Genomic DNA, 13,943 nt, shown 5'->3' on the forward strand with positions numbered 1-13,943 from the left:
TACTGGGGTCAGGGAACTTAGATTAGTAGCACCACTCTAGTGCTGAAATAAAAAAAAGCTGGAGGGGTGCTTTAATATCTCCGCTTTGGAGAGACAAAATAAAACAATAACAAAAACAAATTATTCTGCTTTGCAGCCACTATTACATTGTGTGTCCACTTCAGCATGAAATATTTGGTGAAAGATCCTTTTTAATGCCTCATTTCATTATGAACTAAATTGCGGTATCGTCAGGAATGCAGCAACAGATAGAAGATGCAAAGGTGAAGATGAATTTAGCTTTCATTTAATTTATGCCTACATATGCAGTTGGGAGAGGGTGTTTGATCTTACTGACAGACATAACAGCTGCTGAGTCACTGACTGAAGTGGTAGACGGGAGGCTGTATATGTTGGAATGCAATACATTAACTTGAATGTGGCAGCAGGTTTTTGCTATGTAATCTGAAGATAGCAGTGGGTAGAGGCTTAATCACAGAATTCAGGGATGTGTCACTTGTCAAAGTGCATGCAGTTTAATAACTGTTAAGGATTTATCACTAAGAGATTAATAGTGCTGGACTAGTATTTCTTGAATGCATTCACTGCTGACAATTTTCATTGCACTTTAAGACCCATTCACAAGTTCATAGAGCTGCATTATTGTTGTTTGCTTGCATATGGAGAGTTGCCAACTGTCTGCATATTTCTGAGCACTCCAAATAATTAGGCAATTTGTTTCTGATGTGCAAATTAGATACATGTCTGTAATTTTAGTAAGCCGGCTAACATTTACTGATTTGTCATGGGTTTACCATGACAGAAAGGAGCCAGAAGACCGCAGCATCTGATTTCTCCTACTCCTGCACTGATTAGAAGCACTTCACCTTCATACTAAACGGTGAAAGTTTATTTTAGCAGTGCAGGGGTTCATCTACTCAGTTGAGAGCTCCTGTAGCTTTAAGGCTCTCAGCTGTGCACTGTTAGCCACTCCCATCTCCTATATAAACTGGGTCCTGGCTAGCACTCATTGTCAGAGAAAGCTTTTGCTGCATGAGTGGAGGTTATTTGTGGTAATTGGAGAAGGCAGTTGGCGGATTTATCTGTGACTGTTGCTAGGTTTTGAGTGTGTGATAATTACTTTTCTTCTCCTACTTTGGTTAAATTCATCCTCCACTCACGGTGTTTACCTCTGTTGTTTATGTGTGCATATTTGTATGACTTTTTCATTAGTGTATTACGGTACAATACTATTCCCCTCTTTCCTGGATTGGGGAAGGGTACAGACGGAGGGCGGATTCAGGAGCTAAGGCAAGGTGCGTGGCCCCGGCGTCTTCACCATCAGAACAGGTCTTAACCAACAACCGAACAGGGTGAGCTAGGGCGCCCGTAACGTTAGGGACAGGGAAAGGAGCCCCTGGTTCCTAGACACTCAACAACAGAGTTGTGACATTACTATTATGTTTCTAAGTATCAGAATTTAACAATTCATAATGCTACTGATCCCACTCTTCTGAGCCATAGACTTATATTGCATACAATCTTTATCATCCATCACGTTTTTCTACTCTCTCCATACAAAAATGTTTGCTAGCCCTGATTATTGGGTAAGTTGTCCAGAAAAAGTTAACAAGGTTGTGTTATAATGCCTATATTTAATCCATATCTGTCTGTTCACAGCGATGAAGTGTTTCGCAACTTTGAGACAGAAATTATAAGTTCACGTGACCAATACCTTCAACTTCTGAATAAAAAGGTAATCAAAATACTTGCAAGCTGTTAATAGTAAAGCACTGCATCTAAGGCCTCTTTTACATATCTATGTTACACGTACTTGTTATATCCATCTTTGTCACGGATACAACATGTACCCATTACACAGGTCTGCAAAAAATAAAATTTCAAGAGCTGTTTTGGTTATTCCATGTAATGTTTATGTTTTTTGGAGTGCGGAATCCGAAAATGACCTCCATTTTGTCATAGGACATCACGTTTCCTGACAATTTAGGTATCTTAAAGAAGGCAATACCGCAAAATAAATGAAAATAGACTTATAAAATTATTTTTTTATTACAAATTTTTCATGAAAATCATTTTTGAACTGAAATAAGCTCACTAAAATCTATTTTTTTTCCCTGTGAGGCTCCTTGTGACACTTGTGAATAGCATCTGGAATGTCTCTCTGAAGCATCCAACAGTAGTCTGCCATCATTGTAATGCTCCATCTTCCCTGGTATCTTCTTTCCATCTCTTTAAAGGGCACCTGTCACCTCGTTTTTTCAGTATGATATAAAAATACTGTTAAATAGGGCCTGAGCTGTGCATTACAACAGTGTATTTTGTGGACCCCGATTCCCCACCTATGCTGCCAAAATACGTTACCAAAGTAGCCGTTTTCACCTGTCAATCAGGCTGGTCTGGTCAAAAGGGCGTGGTGTCTTCCCCCAGATCTTGCTTAGTTTTCCGTTGGTGGCATAGTGGTGTGCGCATGTCCAAGGTCCCGAATCCACTGCACAGGGGAGTGAAAAGAGCGCGATTTGCGATATTTCATTGGTGATCGGTGGGGGCGGCCATCTTCCTTTGGCCGCGCGTGCGCAGAAGCGGCGCTCTGCTCGCCGCGGCTTCAGGAAAATGGCCGCGGGATGCCGCGCGTGTGCAGATGGAGATCGCGGCGGCCATTTTCCTGAAGCAGAGTTCACATCTCTGCTTCAGGAAAATGGCCGCCGCGACCTCCATCTGCGCACGTGCGGCATCCCGCGGCCATTTTCCTGAAGCCGCGGCCAGCAGAGCGCCGCTTCTGCGCACACGCGGCCAAAGGAAGATGGCCGCCCCCACCGATTACCAATGAAATATCGCAAATCGCGCTCTTTTCACTCCCCTGTGCAGGATTTGGGACCTTGGACATGCGCACACCACTACGCCACCAACGGAAAACTAAGCAAGATCTGGGGGAAGACACCACGCCCTTTTGACCAGACCAGCCTGATTGACAGGCGAAAACGGCTACTTTGGTAACGTATTTTGGCAGCATAGGTGGGGAATCGGGGTCCACAAAATACTCTGTTGTAATGCACAGCTCAGGCCCTATTTAACAGTATTTTTATCTCATACTGAAAAAACGAGGTGACAGGTGCCCTTTAATGTCCTAGTGGAATTGTTCACCTTGCTCTTCACTCACAGCTCTCAAATTTTCAGGAAAGTAGTCAGGGTGGGAATGGAGGAAATGCACTTTCAAACTTATCAGACAACCTAAAGCTTGAAATGCTTTCAGCATTCGTCTGATGAGATTTTTGTAGTTCGGATCTTTTTTATTGCCTAAAAATTTCTCTACGACCTATTTAAATGCAATGAACCCTTCTTTTTGAGGATCTGTCATGGGATTGACAAACTGTTTATCAGCTATAAGCCTTCTAATGTCTGGTCTGATGAACACACCTTCCTTCAAATTTGTTCCTATTGATGTTAATGGGGAAAAAAATAAGCTGTCTGCAGATAATTCACACCAGAGTTTGTACAAGAACCTATAGGTTTGTGGCAAGTCCTGACGTTTAGGATTTTTTTCTATTTTTTTCCGTTATCAAAACACCAAAGTACATGGAAATTATATGAAAATACCGTATATACTCGAGTATAAGCCGACCCGAGTATAAGCCGACCCCCCTAATTTTGCCACAAAAACTGGGAAAACTTATTGACTCGAGTATAAGCCTAGGGTGGAAAATGCAGCAGCTACCGGTGAATTTCAAAAATAAAAATAGATGCTCCATACCGTTCATTATGGCCCCATAGATGCTCCATATAAAGCTGTGCCATATATAAAGCTCTGCACCGTTCATTATGGTCCCATAGATGCTCCACATAAAGCTGTGCCATATATAATGCTCTGCACCGTTCATTATGGTTCCATAGATGCTCCATAGAAAGCTGTGCCATATATAATGCTCTGCACCATTCATTATGGCCCCATAGATGCTCCATACAAAACTGTGCCATATATAATGCTCTGCACCGTTCATTATGGCCCCATAGATGCTCCATAGAAAGCTGTGCCATATATAATCACCATTCATTATGGCCCAATAGATGCTCCTTATAAAGCTGTGCCATATAGAATGCTCTGCACCGTTCATTATGGTCCCATAGATGCTCCACATAAAGCTGTGCCATATATAATGCTCTGCACCGTTCAGTATGGCCCCATAGATGCTCCATAGAAAGCTGTGCCATATATAATGCTCTGCACCGTTCAGTATGGCCCCATAGATGCTCCTTATAAATCTGTGCAATATATAATGCTGCTGCTGCTGCAATAAAAAAAAAAATGACATACTCACCTCCAGGGCCGGACTGGGACTAAAATTCAGCCCTGGCATTTGAAGTTACACAGGCCCACTTGTCACATGGTGACTGTATAATATCTTTGTACACTTGTAGGCAGGGCCGGTTTTAGGCAAAGTGGGGCCCTAGGCAAAGTTTAAAATGGGTCCCCAAATGCTAACATATTGCACATCACACAGAAGCCTTTCTGTTGTATTTACGTGCGCTGAGTTCAGGCCGCTAAACGAGTTTGATCGACAATACTGAAGTTGTTCAACGCTTGTTTCCCGGCCTCTTTCCACCAGCTGAGGAATAATGATGAGACAGAACGATCACTAATAGATCACCATACAGTATCATGTTTTCAGCAGCACATCTACAGTTTACACTGGCAATGTGCTGCTGACAACAAGGCTTTTTGTTCCAGCAAAAACAATCCGAATATGCAGCATTTTACTTGTTTAGTAAAATACACCCCATAGTCCTCCATATATTATAATGTGCTCCATAGTCCTCCATATAGTATAATACACTCCCTATAGTCCTCCATATATTAAAATACACTGCTCAGTCCTCCACATAGTATAATACACTCCTCATAGTCCTCCATATAGCATAATACAATCCTCATAGTCCTCCATATAGCATAATACAATCCTCATAGTGCTCCATATAGTATAATGCACCGCCACAGTCATCCATGTAGTACAATTCACTTCCCATAGTATAATGCACCCCATAGTTCTTCATATAGTATAACGTATTCCCCATAGTCCTCGATACAGTATAATGCAGCCCACATATAGTATAATGCAGCCACCCCAGAGTATAATGCAGCCACCCCAGAGTATAATGCAGCCACCCCAGAGTATAATGCAGCCACCCCACAGAGTATAATGCAGCCACCCCAGAGTATGTAACCCCCATAGAATATAATACAGCCCACCTCCCCATAATATATAATGTAGCCCCCCATAGAATATAATGCAGCCCCCCATAGTATATAACGCAGCCTCCCCCATAGAATATAATATACCCCCACAATAGTATATAACACAGCCACATAGTACATAACATGGCCTCCCCCATAGAATATAATATACTCCCCATAGTATATAGCAAAGCCCGCATATTATATAGCACAAACCGCATAGTATACAGCACAGCCTGCATACTATAGCACAACTCGCGTAGTAGATAACACAGCCCACACAGCAGTATTCAGCACAGACCACACAGTAGTATACAGCACAGACCACACAGTAGTATACAGCACAGCCCACGTAGAAGTATACAGCACAGTCCACACAGTAGTATACAGCACAGCCCACAGAGTAATATATACAGCACAGCCCACAAAGTAATATATACAGCACAGCCCACAAAGTAATATATATAGCACAGCCCACAGAGAACTATATACAGCACAGCCCACAGAGAACTATATACAGCACAGCCCACAGAGAACTATATAAAGCACAGCCCAGAGTACTATATACAGCACAGCCCACAGAGCAATATATACAGCACAGCCCACAGCGTACTATATACAGCACAGCCCACAGAGCACTATATACAGCACAGCCCACAGAGCACTATATACAGCACAGCCCACAGAGTAATATATACAGCACAGCCCACAGAGTACTATATACAGCACAGCCCACAGAGTACTATATACAGCACAGCCCACAGAGTACTATATACAGCACAGCCCACAGAGTACTATATACAGCACAGCCCACAGAGAACTATATACAGCACAGCCCAGAGTACTATATACAGCACAGCCCAGAGTACTATATACAGCACAGCCCAGAGAGTACTATATACAGCACAGCCCAGAGAGTACTATATACAGCACAGCCCAGAGAGTACTATATACAGCACAGCCCACAGAGAACTATATACAGCACAGCCCACAGAGTACTATATACAGCACAGCCCACAGAGTACTATATACAGCACAGCCCACAAAGTAATATATACAGCACAGCCCACAGAGAGTACTATATAAAGCACAGCCTAGAGTACTATATACAGCACAGCCCAGAGTACTATATAAAGCACAGCCCAGAGAGTACTATATACAGCACAGCCCAGAGAGTACTATATACAGCACAGCCCAGAGAGTACTATATACAGCACAGCCCACAGAGTACTATATACAGCACAGCCCACAGAGTACTATATACAGCACAGCCCACAGAGTACTATATACAGCACAGCCCACAGAGTACTATATACAGCACAGCCCAGAGTACTATATACAGCACAGCCCACAGAGTACTATATACAGCACAGCCCACAGAGAACTATATACAGCACACAGTAGTATACAGCACAGAGCACAGCCCACAGAGAACTATATACAGCCCACAGTAGTATACAGCACAGAGCACAGCCCACAGAGAACTATATACAGCACAGAGCACAGCCCACAGAGAACTATATACAGCCCACAGTAGCATACAGCACAGAGCACAGCCCACAGAGTACTATATACAGCCCACAGCAGTATACAGCACAGAGCACAGCCCACAGAGAACTATATACAGCCCACAGTAGTATACAGCACAGAGCACAGCCCACAGAGAGCTATATATAGCACAGAGCACACAGTAGTATACAGCACAGAGCACAGCCCACAGAGAGCTATATACAGCCCACAGCAGTATACAGCACAGAGCACAGCCCACAGAGAACTATATACAGCCCACAGCAGTATACAGCACAGAGCACAGCCCACAGAGAACTATATACAGCCCACAGCAGTATACAGCACAGAGCACAGCCCACAGAGAACTATATATAGCACAGAGCACACAGTAGTATACAGCACAGAGCACAGCCCACAGAGAGCTATATACAGCCCACAGCAGTATACAGCACAGAGCACAGCCCACAGAGAACTATATACAGCCCACAGTAGTATACAGCACAGAGCACAGCCCACAGAGAACTATATACAGCCCACAGTGGTATACAGCACAGAGCACAGCCCACAGAGTACTATATACAGCCCACAGTAGTATACAGCACAGAGCACAGCCCACAGAGAGCTATATACAGCCCACAGCAGTATACAGCACAGAGCACAGCCCACAGAGAACTATATATAGCACAGAGCACACAGTAGTATACAGCACAGAGCACAGCCCACAGATAACTATATACAGCCCACAGTAGTATACAGCACAGAGCACAGCCCACAGAGAGCTATATACAGCCCACAGTAGTATACAGCACAGAGCACAGCCCACAGAGAACTATATACAGCCCACAGTAGTATACAGCACAGAGCACAGCCCACAGAGAACTATATATAGCACACAGTAGTATACAGCACAGAGCACAGCCCAGAGAACTATATATAGCACACAGTAGTATACAGCACAGAGCACAGCCCACAGAGAGCTATATACAGCCCACAGTAGTATACAGCACAGAGCACAGCCCACAGAGAACTATATACAGCCCACAGTAGTATACAGCACAGAGCACAGCCAACAGAGAGCTATATACAGCCCACAGTAGTATACAGCACAGAGCACAGCCCACAGAGTACTATATACAGCCCACAGTAGTATACAGCACAGAGCACAGCCCACAGAGAACTATATACAGCACAGAGCACAGCCCACAGAGAACTATATACAGCCCACATCTCTTCTCTTCCTCCCCTCACCTCCGAGAATGGCCCCACAGTCCAGAAAAAAAAAAACTCTCCTCACCTCTCCTCGTGCCCAGCGTTGCTTCCTGGTTCCTGCTCCTGTCTCAGCAGCTGCAGTCTGCCCGGGACACAGCAGGTGCGCGATGATATGACATCATCGCGCACCCGCAGTGTCAGAGGCAGAGCGGGGAATGATGGGAGAGGAGCGTCTGTAGACGCTCTCTCCTCCATCATTGCATTCAACTGTACCGGCGTCTATACGCCGGTATAGTTGAATGCGACGGCGGGGGCGGCGGATTGAGCGGCCCACCACTGGCACCGGCCCTTCTGGCATTTGCCAGAAGTGCCCTATGGCCAGTCCGGCCCTGCTCACCTCTCTTGCTGCCCGCAGCTCCTCAGCGTCCCGTCTCGGCGTCTCTCCACACTGACTGTTCAGGCAGAGGGCGGCGCGCACACTAATACGTCATCGCGCCCTCTGACCTGAACAGTCAGAGCAAGAGGATGGGAAGACAGAGCGGCGCCCGGCGTGTGGAACGCGGACAGGTAACTATGACATACTTACCTGCTCCCGGCGTCCCTGGCTCCTTATCCCGGACAGCTGGTCTCCGGGTGCCGCAGCTCTTCCTCTGTCAGCGGTCACCGTTACCGTCATTAGAGGAATGAATATGCGGCTCCGCCCCTATGGGAGTGGAGTCCATATTCATAACTTTAATGAGCGGTCCCACGTGACCGCTGAACAGGGGACGAGCTGCGGCACCGAAGACCGTGGGACGGGCAGGGGGAGCGCCAGGACTAGGTGAGTATGCGACAGTCCTCTCTCCCCCTCACCCGCCGACCCCACCGCCGATCATGACTCGAGTATAAGCCGAGAGGGGCAATTTCAGCCCAAAAATTTGGGCTGAAAATCTCGGCTTTTACTCGAGTATATACGGTAATTAAACAGTTTTTTAGTTGGAGACCTTTGTTATAATTTATGGAGGTGTTCCTTTTTTGGGCATGCGCAGTTTGCGCTGCCCTTCGACTCACATCACATGATGGGACCTTACAGCGCAATTGCCGAGGACGTTAATGAAGGCACAGGAGGTGGCGCCCGGCGCGCGGAGGGGCTGAGCGATGGCTGGGAGGCGTTTGTGTCCGGGGGGAAAAGACATGCCCCCCCGGACAGACTACAGGTATGGCAGGCAAATTAAAAAACGAATATTGCAGCGTTGGACGGGACCCCAAATAAAAGAGCCACCTTGACAGAATGCAGCATTAGTGCTGCACAAGATGGCTCTTTTAGTTAAAAAAGCCAGGGGTGGGTGACAGGTTCCCTTTAAAGCAGCATTAATATTGGACAACATGCACTAAGAGGGATCAATTTTGATAGTTTTAGCTGGAAATGGTGAAACAAATAGTAACAGAAGAGAAGGAATCTATTCTTTTGTGTGAGATTGAATAATTACTACAAGTTCACACACATTTTCAATGCTTTTCACATATAAACCTCAAAATTGCTACTGGTTGTTGTTAATCCTTTGCTGCAGAAGTACCGCATCCTGGTGTATAGTGGAGACGCAGACATGGCGTGCAACTTTCTGGGTATTGAGTGGTTTGTGCATGACCTTGACCTAGAGGTAAGAAGACTTATGTAATAAATCTCGGAGATCTATTTCTGTCGCTCAGTAAAGTTCTGATATGTACTCGTTACACACCAATGTTCACTTTTTATCTAATGATCTTCTATAGGTAGAGAAAACATACCATCCTTGGATGTACAAAGATGGAAAGCAATCACAGATCGCTGGTTACACAAAACAATATGCCAACCTTACCCTTTTAACTGTAAAGGTATAAACTTGTCTTATTTCCATTTGGTCTTTTATTTGTTAGAAAATAATGTTAATATATACTTACCTTGTAATGTCTTCACATCCTGTTCCATCCAGATGTGTCTGGATCCCAGAATTCCAAGCGGTGGAAGTTCACCGGCTTCCATATTGGGACACCCAAGTGATGGGTGTCTCAATATAGAAACTGCTGGTGGTACCAGCCTCTTGCGCGGTACCACCAGTGGAACACCATCACACCACACACACACTGTATACACCGTACGCACCACAGACAAACACAAACACACACTGTATATACCGTATGCACCACACACACTGTATATACCGTACGCTCCACACACACACACACTGTAAACGCCGTACGCAGCCTCTTGCGCGCTACCACCAGCGGAACACCATCGCGAACACGCCGCCAGGATCAGCTGAATGATTTACTGAATGCTGCCATCTTTGTACAGGAGCGCTTGTGCATTTTTAATGTGACTGCCGCTATCTGTCTGCACAAAGATGGCGGTGGTCTGATTTACTGCGCGAATTCCGCGCAGGTGCAGTGAATCATTCGGCTGATCCCAGCGGCAGATGCACGACGTTTCTACGGGCAGAGGAAGCCGGTCACATTAAAGGGGTTTTCTCACGAACAAAAGTTAATTTTAATAATTGTCTGTGTCTGACCGTGTGTCATGCTCACACCCTGACTGGTAGGCGTGAGCTCGGAGGGTTTGTGGCCCCACTGTGCCACAAACCAGACTACCCTGGAAGGGGCGTGACTATGACAGCTGCCTGGGTTTTCACTGGAGCCTCTGATGGTGAGGTCAGGCTTGTGCAGCAGGCAGCTGCCAGGTGCTACTCCAGGGTGGTGTCTGGCTGTGGCTGCTGATCCCACTTGAGAGACAGGGACACCAGGATTGGTGCGGGCATCAGGCAGGACTGGCAGAAGAGCACGGCTGAGACACAGTAGGCTGGCACGGCTGAGACACAGGGCTGGCAGAGACACGGCAGAGAACACCGGGCTGGCAGAAACACTGGATAGGGAGGCACGGCAGAGAACACAGGACAGGTTGATGTGGTGTATGAAGGAACAGGTAGGGACCTGTTCACACTGGAGGTGCAGGAACGGATATGTAGTATGGAGAAACAGGTTGGGACCTGTTCACACAGGAGGTGCAGGAACAGATATGAAATATGGAAGGAACAGGTTGGGACCTGTTCACACTGGAAGAGAACCGCAAGGCTGCGGATAGGAGCGGTAGAGCAGCAAGAGATAGCAAAGCAAAGCAGAGCAGAACCACAAGGAATGTGGAGAAGAGCTGCAGCAAGAGATTCTTACAGCAACAGGAGCAGAGCAGAGATGAACAGAGCAGAACCGCAAGGAATGCGGAGAGGAGCTGCAGAAAGAGATTCTTACTGCAACGGGAGCGGAGTAGAGATGAATGGAGCAGAACCGCAAGGAATGCAGAGAGGAGCTGCAGAAAGAGATTCTTACTGCAACGGGAGCGGAGCAGAGATGAACGGAGCAGAACCGCAGGAGTGCGGATCAGAGGAAAAAGCCACAAAGGTATAGAGCAGGCAGAGCTGCAAGAGTGCAGAGCATAAGCAGACTGAGAACACAAGGAAAGACACAGCAGGGAAGGAAGCCACAGACAAGGAGACGGAGATAAGACTAAGTACAGTCAAGGCAATGGAACAAGACACAAGGACAAAGACACAGGGACCAGGATATTCTGCCTCCTGGAGGGCGGACAACAAGAACAAGGCAAGAATACAGAGTAGAGCCTCCAGCGAGGGAGTAACATAGAGCAAGGCCTGGCAAACTCAGCAGCTAGACACTAACTGAGCAAACACATTGCACAGGCCCAGAACACTGGGTGGAGCTGCACTATATACTGGAGGCCTCTTGGTAATTGGTCAGGAACAGATTAGACAGATGCACCTGATTGCTATAAGAACCAGAGAGTTCAGGCGCCGCCCCCCTATACACAAAGCCATGAAGCATGCAGAGAGCAGAGACACAGAACATGGAGCTGGCATAAAACAGAAACCACATCATGGCCTGGAGCAGTGGGTAAGATAGTGTGAGAGATGTGAGGCCATGCCGTGATGCCAGCAGAGTTATTACAGTACCCCCCCTTTACGGCCCCTCTTCTTCAAGCCCGCCAGAATAACTTGTAGAAGAAGGATAGGAGCACACATAGTCCTGGCCAACATGACATCTTCAGAGTAGAATAAGGCAGGTGGGCCACCAGGAATCTCAGAAAACAAAGTCTCTTTGTGCTCTGCAGGGTTAGCTTCATCAGAAATCTTGGACAGCAAAGTCTCATTGTACCCAATGGGGTTAGCTTTCTCAATGGACTGGACCATTTCCTCAGGGTAGACAAGAAGCAGGGACTCGGAAGCTACCGACTTGTTATCTTCACCAGCCGGCCACATGGAAGCCGAAGGAATACTCACAGGATACACCTTTTGCCCGATATCCAGAGACAAACTTTCAGGTAGCAGAGATGTTCTAGAGTACTGAACACAGGAAAAGTCATTAGAGACGAGTGTGGAGAGCATCAGCTCCACCGGGTCAGAGAAAAATTGAGGTGAACAAACTTCTGTTTTGAAGTCTTCACCAGCCAGCCACAAGGACGCTGAAGGTATAAACATAGGAACCATCTTCTGCCCGTTATCCAGAAGAAATCGTCCAAACGGCGGGGATGTTCCTAGGAACGGATTACAAGTAGAGTCATAGGAGATGTGAGGAGAGATCGTCACCACTTTCCCATCTTCGGTGACATTAGCACACCTTGACTCGACGACTAACTGTTTACTGGTATAGTCGCTGGAGATGTGTGGAGACATCCTCACCGTTTCCCCATCTTCGGTGACGTCAGCACACCTTGACTCCTCGACTAGCAGACCAGCTGAAGAAGATGTCACTGCTGAGTGTCTTTGATGCATGGGAACCAGACACTTCTCAAGACTGGGTAAGTTCAAACGAAGCACTTTACTGGAACTCTTGACCAGGGCGGGTGGTAGAGTCCTTGGCTCAGAATGACCCATGGGCATAACAGACAGCATACGGAAAACAAACTTCTTCGTGTTTAAGGCTCCAACTTGGAGCTGTAGTTGTCCTTGCAGGACTAGACTGCTCTTTAGCAGGGCTCGGCCATTACCAGGCAACGCCCACACCGGGTTCTGGAGCTGTAGAACGGAGACCATACACCGACTCGGTATGATAGGCGGCTTAAACACACCAAAGCTCCCAGAAGGCAGAGAAACAGTCATTAACTTAGTTGGAGAGGGAATACTCTCGCCAGGGGCAGCCTCTCCTACTGGCCCAGGGTTTTGGAGTACAGGCTTCACAGGACAAAGACCATCTGAATGTTCTTTACAACCACAGGGATACCGTATTTCAATCTCAGCACAAGATTCAGACTGCAGATTTGCCAGCCCCCTTTCATTAGACCTCTCAGATCTTGCTAGGGTGGCTGCTTTGGCAGGTTGTGGAACAGGTGAGTCTGGGATGGTCATGGACGGAAGCGACGGTTTACCTACAGGTTTCTTTCGTCTGGACCGTCTCTGTGAGCTTGGAGGGGAAGACTTTTCAGGAGACGCAGAAGTAGGCACATCGAAGACTTTACGGAAGGCCACCAGGAAGGCCTCTAAGTCCGTGATGATGGGATCCCCTGCTTCAAAGGTAGGGGTTGATCCATAGCAAAGCATCTCTTAGGTAGGACATTATGTATCCAACCTTGAACAAATCAGAGGGGAAAGCAGAAGCATACCATTCGAAGTTCAGCATACACTGCTCCAGGAACACATGGCACTGCTTCGGATCCCCATAGTACCTTGGCGGATCCGCAGGAGCTTGCTTTTCATAGGCCAAAAGTTTATTAAAGACAGCATCAGAGACAATGATTAGAGCATCTTGCTCCGAGAGCGAAGGCACATGGGACTCAGCGGAGGCCATGGCCTGTGCAAACTGTCATGCTCACACCCTGACTGGTAGGCGTGAGCTCGGAGGGTTTGTGGCCCCACTGTGCCACAAACCAGACTACCCTGGAAGGGGCGTGACTATGACAGCTGCCTGGGTTTTCACTGGAGCCTCTGATGGTGAGGTCAGGCTTGTGCAGCAGGCAGCTGCCAGGTGCTACTCCAGG

General features: G+C 46.9%; 1 protein-coding gene across 1 annotated transcript in view; it reads left to right on the forward strand.

Moving 5' to 3' along the window:
• Positions 1-13,943, forward strand: part of LOC143765232 (lysosomal protective protein-like) — a 96,913-nt gene that overhangs the window by 65,380 nt on the left and 17,590 nt on the right. Inside the window, exons 12-14 of the mRNA XM_077251687.1 lie at positions 1,660-1,735; positions 9,496-9,585; positions 9,698-9,799. Coding sequence (XP_077107802.1) covers positions 1,660-1,735; positions 9,496-9,585; positions 9,698-9,799 — 268 coding nt within the window. The remainder of the gene's footprint in view (positions 1-1,659; positions 1,736-9,495; positions 9,586-9,697; positions 9,800-13,943) is intronic.

The sequence above is a fragment of the Ranitomeya variabilis genome, chromosome 4, assembly GCF_051348905.1.
Source record: "Ranitomeya variabilis isolate aRanVar5 chromosome 4, aRanVar5.hap1, whole genome shotgun sequence".
Taxonomy (NCBI): Eukaryota; Metazoa; Chordata; class Amphibia; order Anura; family Dendrobatidae; genus Ranitomeya; species Ranitomeya variabilis.